We start from the raw sequence: 27,097 nt of genomic DNA on the forward strand, positions 1-27,097 counted from the left end.
GTGTACTATCAGATATTCTGGAATGATGCTTATCTGCCCTAAAATGACCCAACTTACTCCCGAGAAAGCATTCACGGATCCATCATATTCTCATTTTACACTTAAGTGGTGTTTCTTTCATGCCTCAGGAAATGGGTGATGCAACTTCCAAGGAACGCTGGCGAGGGAAACGTGGAAAGCTCAAATTCCTGCAGGGAGTCGGAGGTCAAGTCCACACTGATGGAAGTTCTCCCCTTCGGAAACACTCCCAGTGACTCTTTGATGAAATGTTTGACCTTCGAAAAAGACGCCGACATGATTTTGCGTTGAACACAAAGATGCAAAATCAACTTTAATTTAATATTCGCTTTCACTTTCTTCAGTCAAAAGTAATAATAGTATTTGAGAAAATTGCAGAAACACATTAAGCAAAAGAAAAACACTTTCAAACTCATTTCAAAACATCAAAACTGGGAAAGCTCGAAGCAGTTTTGGTGCTTATTGTATCATTTCAATCCTATGGTGGCTGCAGGCATTAATACTTAACTGCAGAGAGTAACGGGCATCTTGAAAAATGAAATATAATACAAAACCCAGTTGGCACATTGTGTAAATGTTAAATAAGAACAGAATACAATGATTTGCAAATCCTTTTCAACTTACAGTATATTCAATTAAACAGACGGGGGCATTTTTACCACTGTGTTACACGGCCTTTCCTTTTAATAAGACTCAGTAAACATTTGGGAAGTGTTAGACATTGGCAAGTAGTCTCAACTTTTAATCAGGGGATCCAGTTCAAGCCCTGGGAAGGATGCAGGGGTTGGACCAGGTGGGTTACTTTGGTGCCGTGACCCGGATTTTCTTGGTGTGTGAGTATAATCATGTTGGACACTAAGCTGACAGCTCAGGCTTGTAGCTCATTGGCTAACAATCTCAACTTTCTAATCAGGGGATCTAGTTTAAGCCCTGGGAAGGATGCAGGGGTTGGACCAGGTGGGTTACTTTGGTGCCGTGACCCGGATTGTCTTGGGGTGTGAGTATAATCATGTTGGACACTAAGCTGACAGCTCGGGCTTGTAGCTCATTGGCTAACAATCTCAACTTTCTAATCAGGGGATCTAGTTTAAGCCCTGGGAAGGATGCAGAGGTTGGGGGAGGTGGGTTACTTTGGTGCCGTGACCCAGATTGTCTTAGGGGTGTGAGTGTAATCATGTTGGACACTAAGCTGACAGCTCATGCGTTTAGCTCATCGGCTAACAATCTCAACTTTCTAATCAGGGGATCTAGTTTAAGCCCTGGGAAGGAAGCAGAGGTTGGGGGAGGTGGGTTACTTTGGTGCCGTGACCCGGATTGTCTTGGGGTGTGAGTGTAATCATGTTGGACACTAAGCTAACAGCTCATGCGTTTAGGTCTTGGCTAACAATCTCAACTTTCTAATCAGGGGATCTAGTTTAAGCCCTGGGAAGGACGCAGAGGTTGGGGGAGGTGGGTTACTTTTGTGCCGTGACCCGGATTGTCTTGTGGTGTGAGTATAATCATGTTGGACACTAAGCTGACAGTTCATGCGTTTAGCTCATTGGCTAACAATCTCAACTTTCTAATCAGGGGATCTAGTTTAAGCCCTGGGAAGGACGCAGAGGTTGGACCAGGTGCGTTACTTTGGTGCAGTGACCCGGATTGTCTTGGGGTGTGAGTATAATCCTGTTGGACACTAAGCTGACAGCTCGGGCTTTTAGCTCATTGGCTAACAATCTCAACTTTCTAATCAGGGGATCTAGTTTAAGCCCTGGGAAGGACGCAGAGGTTGGGGGAGGTGGGTTACTTTGGTGCCGTGACCCAGATTGTCTTAGGGGTGTGAGTGTAATCATGTTGGACACTAAGCTGACAGCTCTGGCTTTTAGCTCATTGGCTAACAATCTCAACTTTCTAATCAGGGGATCTAGTTTAAGCCCTGGGAAGGACGCAGAGGTTGGACCAGGTGGGTTACTTTGGTGCAGTGACCCGGATTGTCTTGGGGTGTGAGTATAATCCTGTAGGACACTAAGCTGACAGCTCGGGCTTTTAGCTCATTGGCTAACAATCTCAACTTTCTAATCAGGGGATCTAGTTTAAGCCCTGGGAAGGACACAGGAGTTGGACCAGGTGGGTTACTTTGGTGCAGTGACCCGGATTGTCTTGGGGTGTGAGTATAATCCTGTTGGACACTAAGCTGACAGCTCGGGCTTTTAGCTCATTGGCTAACAATCTCAACTTTCTAATCAGGGGATCTAGTTTAAACCCTGGGAAGGACGCAGAGGTTGGGGGAGGTGGGTTACTTTGGTGCCGTGACCCACATTGTCTTAGGGGTGTGAGTGTAATCATGTTGGACACTAAGCTGACAGCTCTGGCTTTTAGCTCATTGGCTAACAATCTCAACTTTCTAATCAGGGAATCTGGTTTAAGCCCTGGGAAGGACGCAGGGGTTGGACCAGGTGGGTTACTTTGGTGCCGTGACTCAGATTGTCTTGGGGTGTGAGTATAATCATGTTGGACACTAAGCTGACAGCTCGGGCTTTTAGCTGATTGGCTAACAATCTCAACTTTCTAATCAGGGGATCTAGTTTAAGCCCTGGGAAGGCCACAGAGGTTGGGGGAGGTGGGTTACTTTGGTGCCGTGACCCAGATTGTCTTGCGGTGTGAGCATAATCATGTTGGACATTAATCTGACAGCTCGGGCTTTTAGCTCATTGGCTAGTGGTCTCAAGTTTCAATCAGGGGACTTAGTTCAAGCCCTGGGAAGAGCTGTCAGCTTAGTGTCAAACATGATTAGACTCACACCCCTAAGACAATCCGGGTCACAGCACCAAAGGAACCCACCTGGTCCAACCTCTGCATCTTTCTCGGGCTTGAACTGTAACCCCTGATTAAAAAGTTGAGACCGCTAGCCAATGAGCTAAAAGCACGACACTCGCTGGCATCCGTCACATTTATTCCAGTGGTTAACTGGGTCCCGTTGGAGTAAATAAGGTATTTGACACAGTTTAGGGTAATTTTTCTTGGGACTACGACTTGTGCAAAGAAAGAGCAGAGAGGATTAGCAGAAAGAAGCTAACAAGCACATTGTCTTAGAGTTGAAAGTACTTTTCGTCAAATTCCGTCCAGTTTTTCTGAGGTTTGAATCAACCTTTTTTTAGTCTCGGCTTGAAAAAAAGAGTCTGCTCTGACACGTTAGTTAGCCGCTAGCCGGCGTTTCATCCCCTCGCCGCGCTAGCAGCACATCTGGATGGCGTCACCGTTGGCCGCTTAAGAGGCGATAAATCAAGCGGTCCTTAAGTAGTTTGGACTCTGAGTAATCCAGCAAACATGTCGTTAGCACTTCACTGCCGAGTCTCTTTTTAAACAGCACTCAGTCCTGGGAGCTCTGCAGCACTACGGCGGAGGCACACTTCAAAAGGTGCCGTTTGTTATTATTATTGTCATCAACGCGTCACGCGGCCATGCTAACCCACACAGAAGACGTGTCAGTGTTGGCAGGGTGTGTCCGAGCTTTGTCCACACCTCCAGCAGCAGTCGTGGCCGGCGTGCCAGGTCCTTCCATCTTGTGTGCTGCGAAAAGACTTGCAGAAGATCAGCTGCGAGACAAGAAGTGAAGGTACTGTAAGTACAAGTGTTCATAAAGGCCTACTGAAATGAGATTTTCTTATTTAAACGGGGATAGCAGGTCCATTCTTTGTGTCATACTTCATCATTTCACGATATTGCCATATTTTTGCTGAAAGGATTTAGTAGAGAACATCGACAATAAAGTTCGCAACTTTTGGTCGCTAATAAAAAAGCCTTGCCTGTACCGGAAGTAGCAGACAATGTGCGCGTGACGTCACAGGTTGTGGAGCTCCTCACATCTGAACATTGTTTATAATCATGGCCACCAGCAGCAAGAGCGATTCGGACCGAGAAAGCTACAATTTCCCCATTAATTTGAGCGAGGATGAAAGATTCGTGGATGAGGAAAGTTAGAGTTAAGCACTAGAGGTGTCAGAGTTGCCACTGACAGTTTGTTTGTGTTTTAGTTTCTCCTCTGTGTGTTTAGTATTTCCTGTCCTTAGTTCCTGTCTAGTGCTCTTATTTTGGTGCAGCTTCCTGTTTGTCTCCCTGTGTCCTGTTTTCACTCAGCTGCAGCTGATTGGCATCTGGTCACACCTGATTTCAATCGGCCAGCTCCTATTTTACCTGCTTGGTTCCTCCAGTCAGGGCTGGATCATTGTATTGCATGTCGCTTCTGTATTGTGGTTCCTGACGTATCGTTGCAGTGTAGCGGTAAGCTAGATTTGGTCACTTTGAGTAGCTTACTGCTTTTTGTTCCCTGCTTCCAGTTTTTGTTTGTTCATAGCCTAGTTTTATCCACCCACGTGCGTGCTTTTTGTTTGTATCCTTTGTTTGGTTTTTGTTCTAGTATTTTATATTAAAATTATGTTTTCTCACTCCAAGCCTGCCTCCTTCTCTGCATCTTGGGGTTCGTCACCAAATAACCCTGATAAGAGGGGGAAAAAAGGCGACGGCAGTTGGAGCGATTCAGAGGTTTTTAGACACATTTACTAGGATAATTCTGGAAAATCCCTTATCTGCTTATTGTGTTTATAGTGTTTTAGTTAGATTATAGTGAAGTGAAATGAATTATATTTATATAGCGCTTTTCCCAAGTCACTCAAAGCACTTTACATAGTGAAACCCAATATCTAAATTACATTTAAACCAGTGTGGGTGGCACTGGAAGCAGGTGGGTAAAGTGCCTTGCCCAAGGAAACAACGGCAGTGACTAGGATGGCGGAAGTGGGAATCGAACCTGCAACCCTCAAGTTGCTGGCACGGCCACTCTACTCCAGTGTCTCTGAGAGAAGCCAATGGAGGAGCCAAGATCACGGCTGCCTTTTTGACAGCTGCTGCAGGAGGACACTAACTCCGCTCAAGTCTCCGGTAAGAGACGACTTAATATCACAATTTTGTCATCCAAAAACTTGCTGGTTGACATGTGGTAGAGAAACATGTTTGCTAAAGCTTCACAACAAACAAAGAAACACCGGCTGTGTTTCGGTTGCTAAAGGCAGCTGCAATACACCGCTTTCCACCAACAGCATTCTTCTTTGACGTCTTCATTATTCATTGAACAAATTGCAAAAGATTCAGCAACACAGATGTCCAAAATACTGTGTAATTATGTGATAAAAACAGAAGACTTTTAGCCATGAGTGGTGCTGGGAGAACGTGTCCGCTCCAACCAATAACGTCACAAGCACGCGTCAACATAAACGTCATCATTCCGCGACGTTTTCAACAGGACACTTCGCGGGAAATTTAAAATTGCAATTTAGTAAACTAAAAAGGCCGTATTGGCATGTGTTGCAATGTTAATATTTCATCATTGATATATAAACTATCAGACTGTGTGGTCGCTAGTAGTGGCTTTCAGTAGGACTTTTTGGGGCCTGACGTTTTGCCTTCGAATCGGATCTTTTGGCATCAGATTCAAGCCACGTCAGGAAGTAGTCTGAATCCGATTGGATGAAACAAAAATGGAGCTGTTTGGCCACAATACCCAGCAATGTGTTCAGAGGAGAAAAGGTGAGGTCTTTAATCCCAGGAACACCAATCCTACCGTCAAGCATGGTGGTGGTAGTATTATGCTCTAGGCCTGTTTTGCTGCCAATGGAACTGCTGCTTTACAGAGAGTAAATGGGACAATGAAAAAGGAGGATGACCGCCAAATTCTTCAGGACAACCTAAAATCATCAGCCTGGAGGTTGGGTCTCGGGCGCAACAAGACAATGACCCCAAACACACCTCAAAAGTGGTAAAGGAATGGCTAAATCAGGCTAGAATGAAGGTTTTAGAATGGCCTTCCCAAAGTCCTGACTTAAACGTGTGGACAATGCTGAAGAAACAAGTCCCAGTCAGACGGACAGACAGACAAACAGAAGGATAGATGGAAGAAAGAAAGGAAGAAAGAAAGGAAGAAAGAAAGGAAGAAAGAAAGAACGAAGGGAGGATAGAAAGATAGAAGAAAGAAAGATAGAAGAAAAAAGAAAGATAGATAGATAAATAGATAGATAGAACGAAGGGAGGATAGACAGATAGAACAAAGAAAGATAGAAGAAAGAAAGAAAAATGAAGAAATAAATAAAAAAGAAAGAGATAGATAGAACAAAGGGAGGATAGATGGAAGAAAGAAAGAAAGACAAATAGAAGAAAGAAAGAAATATAGATAGAACAAAGGGAGGATAGATAGATGGAAGAAAGAAAAAAAGATTGAAGAGAAAAAGAGATAGATAAATAGATAGAACGAAGGGAGGATAAATAGAAGAAACAAAGAAAGAAAGAAAGACAGATAGATAGATAGATAGAATGAAGGGAGGATAGATAGAAGAAAGAAAGAAAGAAAGATAGATAGAATGAAGGGAAGATAGATAGAAGAAAGAAAGATGGATAGATGGATAGATAGATAGATAGATAGATAGATAGATAGATAGACATATGGAGGGATAGACATATAGAGGGATAGATAGATAGATAGAATGAAGGGTGGATAGAAGGAAGGATTGATAGATAGAAGGAAGGAATAGAAGGAAGGATAGATAGAAGGAAGGATAGATAGATAGAAGGAAGGAATAGATAGATAGATAGATAGATAGAAGGAAAGAAATATAGAAGGAAGGAATAGATAAATAGATAGATAGATAGATAGATAGATAGATGGATGGAAAGGTAGATAGATAGATAGAAGGAAGGAAATATAGAAGGAAGGAAGGAAGAAAGGAAAGAAGGAAGGAAGGATGGAAGGATGGAAGGTTCTTAAGACTGTCATGATAAATGTCTGCAGCAATTTTTTGACGATACATGAATCTGGTGGCAGGGGATATTTTTATTTTTATTTTTTTCAAGGGGGCGCTAATGAGTCAATTTTGGAATTTCAAGTTTGGTAACCCCAAAACATCACGTTTTCACACGTTTGTGAACATGGGTGAGTTTTTGTCCATTTTAAATGCCTCAAACTATGATCAAAGTTGGGTTCAATATTTTAATTTTTTCACAATCTATTTGTCTACTATCTGTCATTTGAACCGCAAATCATTTGGTCAAAGTTTCTGGGAGGAGTTCGGTAAAGTACGACTCCAAAAATTGTCGACAGAAACAAAAAGGTCAACTTCCTGTTTCGTTTTTGTTTGTTTTTTTCAAAATATAGGTTCTTGAGACTGTCATGATAGATGTTTCCAGCAATTTTGTAACGACTCATGAATCTGGTGGCAGGGGCATCAATTTTTATTTTTTCATTTCAAGAGGGCGCAAATGAGTCAATTTTGGATTTTTAAATTTGGTAACCCCAAAACATCACTGTTTCACACGTCTGTTAAATGGGGGGAATTTTTGTGCATTTTAAATGCCTCAAAATACGATCAAAGTTGGGTTCAATATTGTTATTCTTTCACAATTTGTTTGTCTACTATCTGTCATTTGAACCAGGAATCATTTGGTCAAAGTTCCAGGGAGGAGTTTGGTAAAGTACGACCCCTGTTTTTGACCTAAAAATGGCCGATGGAAACAATGATGGTTGACTTCCTGTTTGTTTTTTCAAAATATAGGTTCTTAAGACTGTCATGACAGATGTTTCCAGCAATTTTGTGACGATACATGAATCTAGTGGCAGTGGCTAATTGTTTTTTTTTTTTTATTTCAAGGGGGCGCTAATGAGTCAATTTTGCAATTTCAGCTTTGGTAGCCCCAAAACATCCCATTTTTGTGAGAAAATTGCTGAGTTTTTGTGCATTTTAAATGCCTCCAAAATGCGGAGGAAGTTGGGTGTAAAATGCGGGGGTGAGTTGAGGTATAGTAGGCAGGAAGTCACCTCATCACAGCCGCAGCAGCGCGGCCAGACGCTCTGACAGTAGTGTCGCCCGCAAAGCAGCCTCTGACCGGACCAGAAGTAGACCAAGTCCACCAGTCCCTGTCCGCACTCGGAACACGCGAAGCAGGTGGGATGCCACATGTTGCCGTGGTAACCTGCACGCTCAGCAAAAACGGCCGGGCTCTCTGCGCCGATTTCGCCTCGGCAACCGGTGCAGCGCTGAGAGGACAAGAGGAGAGGAGACGCTACCAAAAAGCAGACGAGACACCCGCCATCTTGTCGACGTACGTATTGAGTCTTGGCGTTGTTGCCCGTGCCGTCTGTGGCTCCATCAGCAGGGGCGGCGCTGTTCTCTTTGGAGATGTGAGACGGACGCTCCGCCGCGTCCTTGTCGCCGTGGTTACGCTCTTTGGCTTCCTTGGCGGACCTCTGGATGGCCGCCTCCTCCAGAGCTCCGCCTTCAGCAGGTAGCGCCACCTCCCCGACCCCCAGCACCTCCTTTTTGTAGTGCTTCACAAACAGCAGCATGGCGGAGATCTGCAGCAAGACATGGAGGTGAAGGAGCAGGACAGTTCAACTTGCAGTACCACTTTGGACCACCGGGCGCACAGTCGCCCACCTCCGAAGCTCATGCTAACATGTAGGTCAGGGGTCAGCAACCTTTTTGAAAGCAAGACCTACTTCTTGGGTACTGATTCATGCCAAAGGCTACCAGTTTGATACACACTTAAATACATTGCCAGAAATAGCCAATTTGTTCAATTTACATTTAATAAATAAATCTATATATATATAAAAGTGGGTCATTCCGTCGTACATTTTTTTTCCTTTTACGGAAAGTTTTTTGTGGAGAATAAATGATGAAAAAAACACTTAATTGAACTTTTTAAAAGAGGAGAAAACAGGAAAAAAATGAAAATAAAATTTTGAAACAGTTTATCTTCATTTTCGACACTTCAAAATTCAAAATTCAACCGAAAAAAATGAAGAGAAAAACTAGCTAATTCGAATTTTTTTGAAAAACTTAAAAAAAGAATTTATGTAACATCATTAGTATTTTTTTCCTGATTAAGATTAATTTTAGAATTTTGATGACATGTTTTAAATAGGTTAAAATCCAATCTACACTTTGTTAGAATATATAACAAATTGGACCAAGCCATATTTCTAACAAAGACAAATGATTATTTCTTCTAGATTTTCCAGAACAAAAATTTTAAATGAAATTCAAAAGACTTTGAAATAAGATTTAAATTTGATTCTGGGGACGGCGTGGCGCAGTGGGAGATTGGCCGTGTGCAACCCAAGGGTCCCTGGTTCAATTCCCACCTAGTACCAACCTCGTCACGTCCGTTGTGTCCTGAGCAAGACACTTCACCCTTGCTCCTGATGGGTGCTGGTTGGCACCTTGCATGGCAGCTCCCTCCATCAGTGTGTGAATGGGTGAATGTGGAAGTAGTGTCAAAGCGCTTTGAGTACCTTGAAGGTAGAAAAGCGCTATACAAGTACAACCCATTCTACAGATTTTCTAGATTTGCCAGGATAATTTTTTTTTAATAAGCGGTAGAAAATGGATGGATGGATGGATTCTAATCATAATAAGTTTGAAGAAATATTTCACAAATATTTTTCGTCGAAAAAACAGAAACTAAAATGAAGAAGAATTAAATTAAAATGTTTTTATTATTCGTTACAATAAATAAATAAAAAAACTTGAACATTGCTTTAAACTGTCAGGAAAGAAGAGGAAGGAATTTAAAAGGTAAAAAGGTATATGTGTTTAAAAATCCTAAAACCATTTTTAAGGTTGTAATTTTTCTCTAAAATTGTCTTTCTGAAAGTTATAAGAAGCAAAGTAAAAAAATAAATGAATTTATTTAAAGGGGAACATTATCACAATTTCAAAAGGGTTAAAAACAATAAAAATCAGTTCCCAGTGGCATGTTGTATTTTTTGAAGTTTTTTCAAAATTTTACCAGTCTCCGAATATCCTGAAAAAAGCTTTAAAGTGTTTGATTTTCGCTATTTGCGATGCCACTATCATTTCCTGTGACGTCACACAGTACTGCCAATGTAAACAAACAATGGCGAATAGCACAGCAAGATATAGCGACATTAGCTCGGATTCAGACTCGGATTTCAGCGACTTAAGCGATTCAACAGATTACGCATGTATTGAAACAGATGGTTGGAGTATGAAAATATTGAAGAAGAAACTGAAGCTATTGAGCGAATAGCCTATTGATGCTATTCATAGCCATAGCATGGCGAATAGCTGCGTTAGCATCGCGGTAAAATGTGCGGACCAAACGATCAGGACTTTCGCATCTTTTGACACAGGAGCAACTTAAATCGTCGATTGGTAAGTGTTTGTTTCGCATTAAATGTGGGTGGAAGGAAACGTAATATAGTTGCAAATGCATCTACAGGTTATCCATACATCTCTGTGCCATGTCTGCTTCAGCACCGCCGGTAAATAGCATGTTAGCATCGATTAGCGTAGCATGTTAGCATTGATTAGCTGGCAGTAAACATCAACAAAACTCACCTTTGTGATTTCTGTGAGTTTATCGTTGCAAATGCATCTGCAGGTTATCCATACATCTCTGTGCCATGTCTGCCTTAGCATCGCCGGTAAATGTAGAGCCACTTTGGTACATTCAATAGGGGTCTGGCGGCAGACACTTTGGCATCTTCGGCCAGTGGTGCAACTTGAATCCCTCCCTGTTAGTGTTGTTACACCCTCCGACAACACACCGACGAGGGCATGATGTCTCCAAGGTTCCAAAAAATAGTCGAAAAAACGGAAAATAACAGAGCTGAGACCAATGTTTACATTGTGTTGAAAATGAAAATGGCGGCTGTATTACCTCGACGACGTCACATTCTGACGTCATCCCCTCCAGAGCGATAGACAGAAAGGCGTTTAATTCGCCAAAATTCACCCATTTAGAGTTCGGAAATCGGTTAAAAAATAGATGGTCTTTTTTCTGCACCATCAAGGTATAATATTGACGCTTACATAGGTCTGCTGATAATGTTCCCCTTTAAACAAGTGAAGACCAAGTCTTTCAAATATTTTCTGGGATTTTCAAATTCTATTTGAGTTTTGTCTCTCTTAGAATTAAAAATGTCGAGCAAAGCGAGACAGCTTGCTAGTAAATAAATAACATTTAAAAATAGAGGCAGCTCACTGGTAAGTGCTGCTATTTGAGCTATTTTCAGAACAGGCAAGGGGGCGACTCATCTGGTCCTTACGGGCGACCTGGTGCCCGCGGGCACTGTGTTGGTGACCCTGGTGGAGACTAACAGTCAGCAAGGTGCTCACCTCCTCGTCACTGGCCAGGCTCTGGCACTCATGGGGTCGTGGTCGTAGGAAGGGAGCTGGCTCAGGAGCTGCCTGCGACGCTCCGACGCCCCTACGGTTCCAGAGACCGGGTGCTGGCTCTTTGGCATCAGATCCATGTACTGCTTGGCCTGAAGGAAGACTTTGTTGAGTTGTTGGTACCAAAAACCACGGCAGAAAAGCATTTGTGGACATTATCAAGTTTGGTCTTGCCGACATCATCATAAACATTTTCTTGCATCTGCAGAACTACTCTTGCAATTAAACCACTTGTTTTTTTAAAGACTGCAAATATGACGTGTATACATCAATATTGTGTGGGAAAAAATATTTATATACATTTTTTTCTTCTTTTCTGTCTTGCACCTGGTGAGGGCGTCGCATTTTTTTCCCGCTCCCTTCTTGCTCTCTTGGTTTCGTCTTGTCTACACTCTTTCTTTGCGCTGTCCTTTAAATGTAAACATCAGACATGGAAATGATCAGCTGGACTCTCGGTTCTGGGAGCCTGGCTGCCCTGATGGAACCGTTGCTGCGGGGAACATGAGAGATTCCTGGGATAAATGGAGAATCATGTGCCTCTCAGTCCTTTCATCGAGGACGTGGAAGACCTCTACCTAATTTGGAGCCGTGATTGGGTGTATCGTCAAATTTGTAAGGCCACTCAAGGGGCCCAAAGGCTGTTTGTCGCAAAGGAAGGTTTGAGCCGGGCTGTGGGATCACAGACACGGGCGATTTCTGAACTGAATCGCAAGATGGATCACATGGTGGAAAAGGGAAAAATCAGAAATGAGGGCCAGCATGGACGAATAGAACAGACAAGCCATTGTGATGTCTGCTCGTGATAAACTAAAACCTTAATATATGATTTGACTCCCTCGAATGGCCTTGACGCTGCAACAACAGGAGCAGGCTGTTCTGAAAACATCCCCGAGGACACCGCAATGATGGACGCATTTGACCTCCCTCCCTCCTCAACGACACCTGACGTCGGATCACACCAAGACAATGGGCATACATACATACATATACATATATATATATATATATATATATATATGTATATATATGTATATGTATATATATATGTATATGTATATATATATATATATATATACATATATATATATATATACATACATACATATATAATATACATATATATATATATATATATATATATATACACATACATATATATATATATATATGTGTATATATATATATATATATACACATATACACGCACACATATCTATGTATACATACATACATATATATATATTTATGTATAACACATACATATATGTATATATACAGTATACATACATACATAAAAAGTAGCTCGCCTGCTGAAAAAATTGTGGGTACCCCTGATTTTAACACACCTTTACACAATATTCTAATACTGCATATCTTTTCAATTAAGACACTCTGACGCCATTGGGTATTATCTCTCAACAGGCCATGTGGCGATCACAGGGGTCGATGGTTGATCCTCTGTTATTTTCACCAATCGCCATGAGTGTGGATTATGAACATGAGAAGCGACATATTGACTTAAACTCAGGTGAGTAACAAGGCCAGGGTGTCCACTTATCAAACACTGAACATTCTGACCTTAATTAGGCATGCTTTCGCTTCAGTATTTAGTCAAAAACGGATTAACTGGCTGGAATATAAAGACAACATAACATACATCTATAAATGTGGGAAAAAAAGTGCAATATATTTATCTGTTCAGTGATCTATTTATTTGTATCTGCACCTTATTGCTGTTTTATCTTGCACTACCATGAGCTAATGCAACAAAACTCTGTTCAAAACAAGCTAGTCAGGTTACTTTTAGACCTCCACCCCAGATCACACCTCACTCCAACCACTTCTCCAAAGTGGGCTGGCTGGAGGACAGAGTAAAACAACTTGCACCGAGCCTAGTCTATAAAATCCGCTACACCTCCCTATACCGAAGTACATGTCAAACTACTTCCTTAACGTAAATGACCGCCATAACCACAACACCAGGGGGAGCTCCACAAACCACGCTAAACCCAGATTCTGATCCACAAAGTCTTAACTCATTCTCTTTCTATGCCACATCAATGTGAATGCACTCCCAACAGGTGTAAAAGTAAGTGCATCTCTATCCTCCTTCAAAACTGCTCTAAAACAACACTCCGGGCAACTTCAACACTTTACTAATACCCTCCTCCATTCACATCCCATCTCCCCGGATTGTAAACAACCTAATGTAAATAATCATTTGTATTTCTAATGTATATACTTGTTCTTATGCTATGTGAACTCACTATGTTTCTCTGCTGGCTGTACATATCCTACTAAGTAAGACCTACACTGTTTCAATGTCCACATTTCTCTGTTGATGCAATTGTTGATAACTGAAGAACTGATATCAACCAAAGCTCCTCATCCCACCCCCCGGATTGTAAATAATTCAATCTATATACTATGATGATTAACTTGTGTGATGACTGTATTATGTTGATAGTATATATTTGTACCATGATTGCTTAACGTGGACCACCGACTTAACAAGTTGAAAAACTTATTGGGGTGTTACCATTTAGTGGTCAATTGTACGGAATATGTACTGTACTGTGCAATCTACTGATAAAAGTTTCAATCAATCAATCAATCAATTCTTATCTGTACAGTAAAGTTCAAATTTGAACAACAATAAAAGGAAGTCTAAGTCTAATATAAAAACCCCCCAGCCCCTTATCCTGCATCCACCATGGGAGGACTGTGTCCTCCACCCCACTGAGGTCTGGGAGTTCCTCACAAGACCGCAGCAGAGCGCTGACTTAATCCTAGTCTCCATGCCTCAAAACAGTTGCATCGTTTCTGGACTTGTCAATGAGAAACACATTTGCCTGGACATGTTTCACCCGCCATGACTCGCCCCCACCCAACCAAACGGCGCCCGCCACCATCACAACACTCGGCTGTGAAACCCCAGGCAGACCTGAGGCATTTTTAATGAAAAGCAGACAGCTTGCAGTTTTCTTGACTCATATGAACTCTTTCAAGAAGCCAACAACCCCACTATTGTTAAATAGTCCGTGAATATGTGTGTTAGTACTGAACTACCTTAGCTTTATTGACCACAACAAATCTTTTTCAACTCTTTTTAGGGACCGAATGTCCCTTCGGGACAGAGGACCCTATTGAAGTTCTAAGGTCTGCATGAAAGTTTAAAAGTAGCATATATTAATGCAGTATGAAGAAGAATGTTTGAATGTAGACACTTAGAATCATCATACTGCTGTGATTATATGCATCAAGTGTTCATTCAAGGCTAAGGCAAAATATGAAGATATATATCGTGTATCGTGACACGGCCTGAAAATATCGAGATATTTATAAAAGGCAATATCGCCCAGCCCTACTTTGATGTGACTAAAATGCTGCCGGGGTCTCCTAAAGATCCCAAAAACTCATTAACAATTTTTTGACCGCGTCTGTTTTTTCGGCTAATTATTTTGGGGGGAAAATGTCATTAAGTGTCATAATAATGCATCAAAATCTGTGCTGTCATGAATTATTGACATATTAAAAGCAGACTTCTAAAATAATCCACTTTACAAGTTGTTTAAAAAAAAAAGTAAACATAAAAATGTTTTAATTTACAAAAATAAACCTTAAAATATATAAAAACATATCGATGGTGACGGAGATAGATATCAACATATATCCATATTTAAGAGTTATTTCTTTATATTCATAGTCATATTTGAAAACAGCTAGTCTTTTTCCATCTGTTCTCTTTTTGGTTGTCCGCTAGTAAACTTTGTGTTAACCTTGGAGCTTTAGGAATGTAAGGAGTAGCAATACTCCCTTCTTATCTCTTCCTGTCTCAGGCTAAGCAGAACAATAGATATGTGTATTCGTTCCGGTGGGTGGGGGCGAGAGAGAGATATTGAAGAAGACAGCGCTTCCGTAAGTCTTTCAGATAAACTAGGCGACGCGAATTGAATGTGTTGTTTTTTTAGGTTGGTCTCTCCAAAGCTTTGGAATAAATTGCAAAACACCTATTCTTTTCTGGGCTATCATTTAAAATCAGCTTTTGTGTCATCAAAAGAACTTGGGATTGACCAGCAACTTAAATTCCCTCGGAGGAACATCTGGTTCAAACGCAACAATGGTTATGTCTGGGGCTGTTGAAGAACTTCAAGCGCTGAAAGTTGAAAAATAAAACGACTTCTCAATCCGTCCGTTTTTTGGTCACTTCGGAGGTATAACTGGGCTGCATTGGTGCCGAAACCCGGATTAGAGATTTGTTTAGCGGGGTGATTGTAACGGGCGCTAGCCAGACCTCACTTCCTGACAACTTCAAGAGTGTGCTGGCTTCCAAGTTAGCCAGCCCAAGCTTTTAGCTCGGTGGTCAGCAATAAATATAAATATAAAATAAAACTACTTATAAATGTGTCTGTTTTTTGTTGCTTCGGAGGTTTAAAGGCCTACTGGAATGAGATATTCTTATTTAAACAGGGATAGTAGGTCCATTCTATGTGTCATACTTGATTATTTCGCGATATTGCCATATTTTGCTGAAAGGATTTAGTAGAGAACATCGACGATAAAGTTCGGAACTTTTGGTCGCTAATAAAAAAGCCTTGCCTGTACCGGAAGTAGCAGACGATGTGCGCGTGACGTCACGGGTTGTGGAGCTCCTCACATCTGAACATTGTTTACAATCATGGCCACCAGCCGCAAGAGCGATTCGGACGGAGAAAGCGACGATTTCCCCATTACTTGAGCAAGGATGAAAGATTCAAGGATGAGGAAAGTGAGAGTGAAGGACTAGAAAAAAAACAAAAAAACTAGAGGGCAGTGGGAGCAATTCAGATGTTATTAGACAAATTTACTAGGATAATTATGGAAAATCCCTTATCTGCTTATTGTGTTACTAGTGTTTTAGTGAGATTACATGGTCGTACCTGTACAACCTGAAGGTCTGCCCCCCACCTTTCTTCAGCACCAGTCGACGGGTGGTGGCGATGCCCATCTCTGCCCTTCGCAAGGGACCCTCTTCGAAACATGATCTTTCGAAACGATCGTTGCACAATACACTGTACTTTGTGTGTGTGGTCCAATCCAACCGTGTTCGCTTGACCGCTCTGTTCCATAGTAAAGCTTCACCGTCATCTTTCGGGAATGTAAACAATGAAACACCGGCTGTGTTTGTGTTGCTAAATGCGGCCGCAATACACTGCTAGCCCCCTACAGCTTTCTTCTTTGATGTCTCCATTGTTCATTGAACAACCGCAGGATATTTCGGTGTGAAATTTAAAATTGCAATTTAGTAAACTAAAAACGCCGTATTGGCATGTGTTGCAATGTTAATATTTCATCATTCATATACAAACTATCAGACTGCGTGGTCGGTAGTAGTGGCTTTCAGTAGGCTTTAACTGGGCTGCATTGGTGCCGAAACCCGGGTTAGTGTGATGTTTAGCGGGGTGATTGTAACGGGTACCAGCCAGACCTAACTCCCTGATAACTTCAAGAGTGTGCTGGCTTCCAATTTAGCCAGCCCAGGCTTTAGCTCGGTGGTCAGCACACTCGCCTCTCCGGACGACCAGGGTTTGCGCCAGCATGAGGAAAGTGATAACGACCTGAGTTACACCAAAACCCCCCACCAGTAAAATAATCAATTAGGTCACTTCAGGACAAGAAGGTGGCCTGAAGTCTCCTCACCAGTTTCTGGGTAAGGCCAGGCGGCGCCCAGTCGTAGGTGGTGGTGTTGAAGGTGGGGTCTTTGCGCGACACCACTGGGTCGGTCACGATCATGCGGTTCCTCTTGTACAGGCGTAGGCCGCCGCCCCCTTTGACCTTCGCCGTCAGGTGGGCGCAGGGCGAGTCGGCGAGCAGGCGCCCCATCCGCTGGTCGTCGTCAAGGTGGCCGCCGGGGGCGTGGTCCAGCCAGCTGCAGCCGCACGTGACGCAGGCTTTCCTGCAAAGTGATCATGATGACGGTGCGAGTGCGCTTGACGCTGCGGCCGACGGTCTCCTTACCTCCAGGAATGAGGCTTCAAACCGGGGCAGCCTTCCTTACAAACGAGGCACGCAGCCGGAGCTCCTGCACCCGACTGCACGGACATCTGACCACCGGGAGAAAAAAAACAATGGATCACTTGAAACGGTCTGCAATCTTCACAAAAACGTGATCTGCGAAGTATAATTGGGATTCAGAGTTGGTCCCAAACGTGGCGCGTTTGACCAAAGATTCTGTAGATTGACACCTTTGCACCTGCTAACTCGCCATGACAGGATTTGACTTTGAGAGCGTTTCAGGAGGCGTGACATGTCAAGTGTCATGTTAGAGTAGCGACGACGGCTAGTTGGCCTCGCCGCCTGCTCACCTGTCATCAGCTTTTATCCGCATGGCGCTCCAGTTCATCCCAGAGGGGTCTAGTGGGCTTTGAGTCAGGACTTTGGCCTTGTGTCATGTCCACACAGGAATAGGTACATAAGTGCTTTGATTTAGTGTTGGGATGAACTTCAAATTCTGTCACCGGAAGAGGCCTCGTTACGCAGACGAAGGCAATGTGGCGAAAAGAACAGAAAGCACTGAAACGTGCATGCCAGGCCACTAGTTGGTGCTGTTGCGCTTAGTTAAATAAAGACCTTTGAGGTATTTGTCACAATGTAATTATTCAAATGTCCTCTATGAGGCAAAAATTTGGTTTTTATTGATGTGTTCACAGTAATATGCGTCTCTAGACCAGGGATGTCTAAAATGTTTGTATACTTACACACACATCCATCTTCCACCACTATTTATATATATATATATATATATATATATATATATATATATATATATATATATATATTTTTTTTTTATATGTATGTATATGTATGTATGTATTTATATGTATGCATGTGTATATTAAGGTGTATATATATATATATATATATATATATATATATATATATATATTAGGGGTGGGCAAATTAATGTGTTAATTACGAGTTAACTCATCAATCTATTAACGCCGACAATTATTTTATCGCACATTTGCGTATGTTGTTTACATGCATTTATTTTGTTAACGCCTTTTCTTAACAAGATGGCGTCACCCGCGGCGTCGAGGGGCTCTTAGTAAAGATGGAACATTTGGCAAAAATACCGGACAATTCTGCAAATTTCCTGGCTGGCTTACAGCGTGGTCACTCCGGGATCACTTACGACCGCCAGACAATTCTGGATGTGGATAGATCGGGCCGTTTTGGACTGAATGAGGCGTGCTTGCTAGACCGGCTAGCTAGCATGGGAATACTTTGCCGGCTACATCCAGCGGCCTGTGAAGCAGCGGAGTATATGTGTTGTCTGTCTATTTATGAATAATGCAGACCAGGAGTGTTGGCTGAGTTCTTAACGTTTGCTTTCAGAGCGTGCATATCACAACATACAAGATGCCGTCATGGCGACACAACCTATACCGGGCTACCGCGCATGCTCGTCACTCCTGTTGCATGCTGGGTAGGGTAGTTCTTTTATTCCCTGGCTCATAACATCACAATATAGTACCATGTATATGATGCCTTCAGTTTATCAAAGCACCAAGCAAACAATCGGAAAATTCCCATCATATCAATTCCTAGATATGGTCATAATTATTTTAAGTGCACTACGCAGAATAAACACAACATTATTAATATTGCTACTACGGATAATTTGATCAAAAATTCCCTAAAACAGCCCACTACCTATAATATAGGTTTTTTAAACAAGATCCCTGATAAAAAAAAATTTTTCTGCTGTTACCTCAGAAATTGCCTGTTCAGATGTTATGATTGTGGCTCAGAGATTTGTATGTAGATTATATTTATTTTCCATAACAAACAGGATAACTTAAATACCCTGGCAGTGGCAATAAGCTTAAATGTTTGTATTTACATTTTTTGAGTTGATTTTCATAAAATATGCTATTTAACTGCTACTGTTTAACAACGACTGATTTAAATTGTGTTTGCACAACAAATGTTTTGGCGTTTTTGTTCATGTGGGAGAATATTCCAATAAAGGTGCACTACACACTACTTTTGAATTCATTATTGGGCTTTGCGTATACAATGCAGTTAATCGTGATTAATCGGAGAAATAGTGCGATTAACTTCGATTAAAATTTTTAATCGTTGCCCAGCCCTATTATATATATACGCCCGATTGTAGCTGAGATAGGCAGTAGCGACCCGGAGCGGAATAAGCGGTAGAAAAATGTATATATATATATATATATATATATATATATATATACCCCGTGACCCCAAACGAACGGGACACGCAGTAGAAAATGGATGGATGGATGGATGGTTTCAACCAAATCCATGCAATAATTTGTTTTTTAGTGCATGCTAACATATCAAGGGTGTATGGGGTGGTGACGTTGAGGTGGGCCCTTCAGGGGTCTCGTGCATGGGAGCTCATAAGTTGTTGCCACGCCCCCTGCAGACGTAACCTGCGCTTACTAAAAGCACTTTTAAACCGTTTAAACTCTGGCGTCAGGGCTTCCAATACGTCCATCCATCCATTTTCTACCGCTTGTCCCTTTTGGGATCGCGGAGGGGTGCTGGAGCCCATCTCAGCTGTATTCGGGCGGAAGGCAGGGGTACACCCTGGACAAGTCTCCACCTCATCACAGGGCCAACACAGATAGACAGACAACATTCACACTCACATTCACACACTAGGGAGTATTTATTTTAGTTTTAACCCAATTAGGTGAGATGACATCATCTCCCATAGCCCACCAGACAATATCTCACGGTACACTAGTGTGTCACGGCACAGTGGTTGAAAAACACTGTTCTAGACGAATTTAAGTTTTTACATGCGTTTAAAAAAAAAATGGTTTCAACCAAATCCATGCGATAATTACTTTTTTAATGCATGCAAACGTATCAAGGGTGTATGGGGCGGTGACGTCCGGGTGCATGGAAGCCCATAAGTTGTTGCCACGCCCCCTGCAGATGTAACCTGCGCTTACTAAAAGCACTTTTAAGCTGTTTAAACTCCGGCGCCATGGCTTCCAATATGTCCATCCATCCATTTTCTACCGCTTGTCCCTTTTGGGGTCGCAGGGGGTGCTGGAGCCTATCTCAGCTGCATTTGGGCGGAAGGCGGGGGTACACCCTGGACAAGTCGCCATCTCATCACAGATAGAGACAACATTCACACACTAGGGACCATTTAGTGTTGCCAATCAACCTAAGTTTACAATATGTCATGATTTAAAATAGCGGAAATACTAAGAAATGCCTTCTGGAGAAAGAGTGGGACGTGGTCTATATTTAGGAGCGCGATAAGGCCAAGTTTGACTTGGCTCAGTCATCCCAAACACGCCGGCTATGTGAAGGAAAAGTGCAGGAAATGCTAATGAGATAAGAAGTGTGGAGGTCATACTGTGCAGGATGGAGACAAACAGTGAACGCTCATATTTACAAACCCCGTTTCCATTAGAGTTGGGAAATTGTGTTAGATGTAAATATAAACGGAATATAATGACTTGCAAATCCTTTTCAACCCATATTCGGTTGAATGCACCACCAAGACAAGATATTTGATGTTCAAACTCATAAACTTTATATATTTTTTTGCAAATAATAATTAACATAGAATTTCATGGCCGCAACACGTGCCAAAGTAGTTGGGAAAGGGCATGTTCACCACTGTGTTACATCACATTTTTTTTTAACAACACTCAATAAACGTTTGGGAACTGAGGAAACTAATTGTTGAAGCTTTGAAAGTGGAATTCTTTCCCATTCTTGTTTTATGTAGAGCTTCAGTCATTCAACAGTCCGGGGTCTCCGCTGTCGTATTTTACGCTTCATAATGCGCCACACATTTTCCATGGGAGACAAGTCTGGACTACAGGCGGGCCAGGAAAGTACCCGCACTCTTTTACTACAAAGCCACGCTGTTGTAACACGTGGCTTGGCATTGTTTTGCTGAAATAAGCAGGGGCGTCCATGATAACGTTGCTTGGATGACAGCATATGTTGCTCCAAAACCTGTATGGACCATTCAGCATTAATGGTGCCTTCAGAGATGTGTAAGTTACCCATGTCTTGGGCACTAATGCACCCCCATACCATCACGGATGCTGGCTTTTGAACTTTGCGCCTATAACGATCCAGATGGTTATTTTCCTCTTTGTTCTGGAGGACACCACGTCCACAGTTTCCAAATATAATTCTAAATGTGGACTCGTCAGACCACTTTTCCACTTTGCATCAGTCCATCTTAGATGACCTCAGAGCCAGCAAAGCTGGCGGCGTTCCTGGGTGTTGTTGATTAATGGCATTCGCTTTGCATAGTCGAGTTTTAACTTGCATTTACAGATGTAGCGACCAACTGTAGTTACTGACAGTGGTTTTATGAAGTGTTCCTGAGCCCATGTGGTGATATCCTTTACACACTGATGTCGGTTTTTGATGCAGTACCACCTGAGGGAACGAAGGTCCGTAATATCATCGCTTACGTGCAGTGATTTCTCCATATTCTCTGAACCTTTTGATGATTTTACGGACCGTAGATGGTAAAATCCCTAAATTCCTTGCAATAGCTCGTTGAGAAATGTTGTTTAAAAACTTTTCGACAATTTGCTTACAAATTAGTGACCCTCGCCCCATCTTTGTTTGTGAATTACTTAGCATTTCATGGAAGCTGCTTTTATACCCAATCACGGCACCCACCTGTTCCCAATTAGCCTGCACACCTGTGGGATGTTCCAAATAAGTGTTTGATGAGCATTCCTCAACTTTATCAGTATTTATTGCCACCTTTCCCAACTTCTTTGTCACGTGTTGCTGGCATCAAATTCTAAAGTTAATGATTGTTTGCACAAAAAAAAATTTGAACATCAAAATATGTTGTCTTTGTAGCATATTCAACTGAATATGGGTTGAAAAGGATTTGCAAATCATTGTATTCTGTTTATATTTACATCTAACACAATTTCCCAACTCATATGGAAACGGGGTTTGTATCATAATTCAGTATTTTTATCATTCCAAAAAAAAGGGAAGACAGAATTCAGTGTGCTTTATTTCCATCCTGGTGATGGCACTTTTTCCAAAGCGGAGATCTTGAGGGGAGGGGCTAAGCCGGCGACAGGTGGCACTGATCCGTCAGGTGACCTCAGGGAAAGGGATGAACCGAGGGCCAGCGTCGTCGTGATCGGGGATGGAATAGCGGCGCGAAAGGGCCGACGGTGAAGTCATGAAAACACAAACAAATCATTTCCTGGCAACCTTCTAACTCACGCTTTTTATGACAGCGCTGCACTGCATCACGCTGTCTCTCATATCACCGCCAAAATATTACAAGCATCCCTCAGTACTATGCAGCACGTTTGCATCAATAAATACATCTCAAAAGTGTTACTGTCTGAGTATGGCGTGGGTGTCAAACTCTGGCCCGTGGGCCAAATTTTGCCCTTGAGGCAATATCAAATTGACATTAGAGCTGGCCCACTGGTATTCTAAAGGTACTGTAACACCGCATTCACCGCTGATACTCATACTTGCCAACCCTCCTGATCACCCGGGAGACTCTCGAAGTTAAGTGCCCCTCCTGAAAATCTCCCGAGGCAACCATTCTCCCAATTTCCATTCGGATAACAATATCGGGGGCGTGCCTTTAGGCACTACGTTTGGTGTTCTCTACAACCTGTCGTCACGTCCTCTTTTCCTCCATACAAATATGCGCGGCTTTCACACACACAAGTGAATGCAAGGCACACTGGGTCAACACTGAGGGTGGCGGTATAAACAACTTTAACACTGTTACAAATATGCGCCGCACTGTGAGCCCACACCAAACAAGAATGACAAACACATTTCGGGAGAACATCCGCACCGTAACGCAAGATAAACACAACAGAACAAATACCCAGATCCCCTTGCAGCACTAATTCTTCCGGGACGCAACAATATACACCGCCGCTACCACCCAACCCTGCCCACCTCAACTACTCTACTGTATTTTAATATTGTCATTATGGTGGTACTTAATGAATACTTAGGTCTACTACACTACTGTATTTTAATGTTGTCATCATGGTGGTACTTAATGAATACTTAGGTCCACTACACTACTGTATTTAATGTCATTGTGGTGGTACTTAATGAATACTTAGGTCTACTACACTACTGTATTTTAATGTTGTCATTATGGTGGTACTTAATGAATACTTAGGTCTACTACACTACTGTATTTTAATGTTGTCATTATGGTGGTACTTAATGAATACTTAGGTCCACTACACTACTGTATTTAATGTCATTGTGGTGGTACTTAATGAATACTTAGGTCTACTACACTACTGTATTTTCATGTTGTCATTATGGTGGTACTTAATGAATATTTAGGTCTACTACACTACTGTATTTAATGTTGTCATTATGGTGGTACTTAATGAATACTTAGGTCTACTACACTACTGTATTTTAATGTTGTCATTATGGTGGTACTTAATGAATACTTAGGTCTACTACACTACTGTATTTTAATGTTGTCATTATGGTGGTACTTAATGAATACTTAGGTCCACTACACTACTGTATTTAATGTCATTGTGGTGGTACTTAATGAATACTTAGGTCTACTACACTACTGTATTTAATGTTGTCATTATGGTGGTACTTAATGAATACTTAGGTCCACTACACTACTGTATTTTAATGTTGTCATCATGGTGGTACTTAATGAATACTTAGGTCCACTACACTACTATATTTAATGTCATTGTGGTGGTACTTAATGAATACTTAGGTCTACTACACTACTGTATTTTAATGTTGTCATTATGGTGGTACTTTATTAATACTTAGGTCTACTACACTACTGTATTTTAATGTTGTCATTATGGTGGTACTTAATGAATACTTAGGTCTACTACACTACTGTATTTAATGTTGTCATTATGGTGGTACTTAATGAATACTTAGGTCTACTACACTACTGTATTTAATGTTGTCATTATGGTGGTACTTAATGAATACTTAGGTCTACTACACTACTGTATTTAGTGTTGTCATTATGGTGGTACTTAATGAATACTTAGGTCTACTACACTACTGTATTTAATGTTGTCATTATGGTGGTAGTTGGAGAGCCCAAGTTTTTCCTGAGGTAGTACTTGGTAAAACAAAGTTAGTGCATGTGAGCTGGTGTTGCTATGGAAACAAGTAGAGTGTAGTAAAGTTTGTGTGACCTGCAGTCCTACCTTATCCATGGCGGCGCTGACGTCCATGCCGAGCAGCGTCCTCCTCGATTCTGACTTGAAAGTCCTCACTCTCACACTTCCTGCCAGTTGACCCCGCCCACCACCGCCGCCGCCGCCACTGCAGCTGAGCCACCTCCACTTCTCCCTCTCTCTCTCATGCGCACGCCCACGTTTCCCTCCTCCCGCCGACCACAGCTGGGCAGGTTTCTTCATCTCCTGACTCTGCGCCAGGCCGCCCCGGAGCGGGAGGAATGTGTCGCCATGGCAACAGGCGGCTCCTTCGCTCACCTCTGTTTGTTTGCCCGCTTGTGTTGACAGAGCCTCCGCGCCGTTGCTGTCGACTCCGTCCTGCTCGCACTCTGCTGGCCGATGGGAGCAAAAGTCTGGAAAGAGAAGGTTGTTAGTTCATAGAAACATGAGAGCCCCCACAGCCCCCCTTTTTTTGTGCCGACCACAGCATGGCACTGATTACAGCACAGACCTCTGCCAAGGCACCAAATCTGTATTGTGGCAAATCTTTTTTTTTGTCATGAAAAAGGGAGGTTTTTTTTAGGTTGGTGCACTAATTGTGAGTGTATCTTGTGCTTTTTATGTTGATTTAATAAAAAAAAAATTAAAAATGTTTTCTAAAATATTCTTCTGCGGCCTGGTATCAATCGAGCAGCGGCCCTGGCCCTGTTTTTATTGATGGATTGATACTTTTATTAGTAGATTGTACATCCATCCCATCCATTTTCTACCGCTTATTCCCTTTTGGGGTCGCGGGGGGCGCTGGCGCCTATCTCAGCTACAATCGGGCGGAAGGCGGTTTACACCCTGGACAAGTCGCATCTTCATCGCAGTGCCAACACAGATAGACAACATTCACACTCACATTCACACACTAGGGACCATTTAGTGTTGCCAATCAACCTATCAATAATAATTGAAAAATATCAATGGCATACCAAATAAAATGTAAATAAAAATTGGGGAGGGGCCGGGTTTGGTGGTAGCGTGGTGTATATTGTGGCATCCAGGAAGAGTTAGTGCTGCAAGGGGTTCTGTGTATTACGTGTGTTACGGTGCAGATGTTCTCCCGAAATGTGTTCGTCATTCTTGTTTGGTGTGGCTTCACAGTGTGGTGCATATTTGTAACAGTGTTCAAGTCGTTTACACAGCCACCCTCGGTGTGACCTGTATGGCTGTTGACCAAGTATGCATTGCATTCATTCGTGTGTGTTAAAGCCGCAGATATTATGTGACTGGGCCGGCATGTTATTTATATGGCGGGAAAGCGGACGTGACGACAGGTTGTAGAGGACGCTAAAGGTAGTGCTTTCGAGGCACGCCCTCAATATTGTTGTCCGGGTGGAAATTGGGAGAAATTCGGAAGAATTGTTGCTCCGGGAGATTTTCTGGAGGGGCGGTGAAATTCGGGAGTCTCTCGGGTAAATCGTGAGGGTTGGCAAATGTGTTGTTGCAGCGGCACCGTCCCTGAATAATCCCGGCAGGCCAGCTCTAATCTTAATTCTGTATTACCTCAAGGGCCAAATGAAATTACACGGGCCACGGGCCAGAGTTTGACACCCATGACTTAAAGGAAACTAAATGAGCTCAAATATAGCTACAAATGAACGGGACTCTCGCTGCTGTGTTGGATCCATTATGGATTGAACTTTCACAGTATCATGTAAGACCCGCTCGACATCCTTTGCTTTGGTCCTCTCCAAGGTTCTCATAGTCATCATTGTCACCGACGTCCCACTGGGTGTGAGTTTTTCCTTGCCCTTATGTGGGCCTACCGAGGATGTGGTAGTGGTTTGTGTTGTGGTTTGTGCAGCCCTTTGAGACACTAGTGATTTAGGGCTATATAAGTAAACATTGATTGATTGATTGATTGAAATGAGGCCTAATGATGCAATATGTACATACAGCTAGCCTACTTAGCATGTCTGGAGCCGCAAAAAAAATTAAAAGCCATATTACATACAGATAGTGAGTCATGAGATATAAATTGAATTAAGAGGACTTAAAGGAAACTAAATAAGCTCAAATATAGCTACAAATGAGGCATAATGATGCAATATGTACATACAGCTAGCCTAAATAGCATGTTAGCATCGATTAGCTTGCAGTCATGCAGTGACCAAGTATGTCTGATTAGCACTCCACACAAGTCAATAACATCAACAAAACTCACCTTTGTGCATTTATACACAACCTTAAAAGTTCGGTGGACAAAAGGAGACAGAAAAAGAAGTGGCATAAAACACGTCGGAGAAAGTTGTACATGTAAACAAACCACGATGAGTTCAAGGACCGCCAAAATGAGTAGGACAAAACGGCGCTCGTCAAATACTCGAATCAGTGAAGCATGTTTAATATAAACATTGTGCTTTATAACAATTAGGGAGGTTTGTGTCATGTTTTTCCTCCTGCAGAAACTATATTAAAACGAAACATTTATTTTTTCCCCCTCATTTTTTTATACCTTTTTGAAGAAGCTCCAGAGAGCCACTAGGGCGGCGCTAAAGAGCAGCATGCAGCTCTAGAGCAGGGGTGCCCACACTTTTTCTGCAGGCGAGCTACTTTTCAATTGACCAACTCGAGGGGATCTACCTCATTTATATATATCATTTATATTTATTTATT

General features: G+C 42.2%; 1 protein-coding gene across 1 annotated transcript; it reads right to left on the reverse strand.

Annotated features, from left to right (window-relative positions):
* Positions 1-298: 298 nt before the first annotated feature.
* On the reverse strand, positions 299-26,777 carry lmcd1 (LIM and cysteine-rich domains 1). The gene is given in 9 exon segments (XM_061891504.1): positions 299-3,593; positions 7,859-8,077; positions 8,147-8,395; positions 11,187-11,215; positions 11,218-11,335; positions 16,923-17,178; positions 17,241-17,326; positions 24,464-24,846; positions 26,646-26,777. Coding segments are annotated over 9 exon segments (1,461 nt in total). The 5' UTR covers positions 26,656-26,777; the 3' UTR covers positions 299-3,482.
* Positions 26,778-27,097: the final 320 nt, after the last annotated feature.

The sequence above is a fragment of the Nerophis ophidion genome, linkage group LG02, assembly GCF_033978795.1.
Source record: "Nerophis ophidion isolate RoL-2023_Sa linkage group LG02, RoL_Noph_v1.0, whole genome shotgun sequence".
In the NCBI taxonomy this organism is placed as follows: domain Eukaryota; kingdom Metazoa; phylum Chordata; class Actinopteri; order Syngnathiformes; family Syngnathidae; genus Nerophis; species Nerophis ophidion.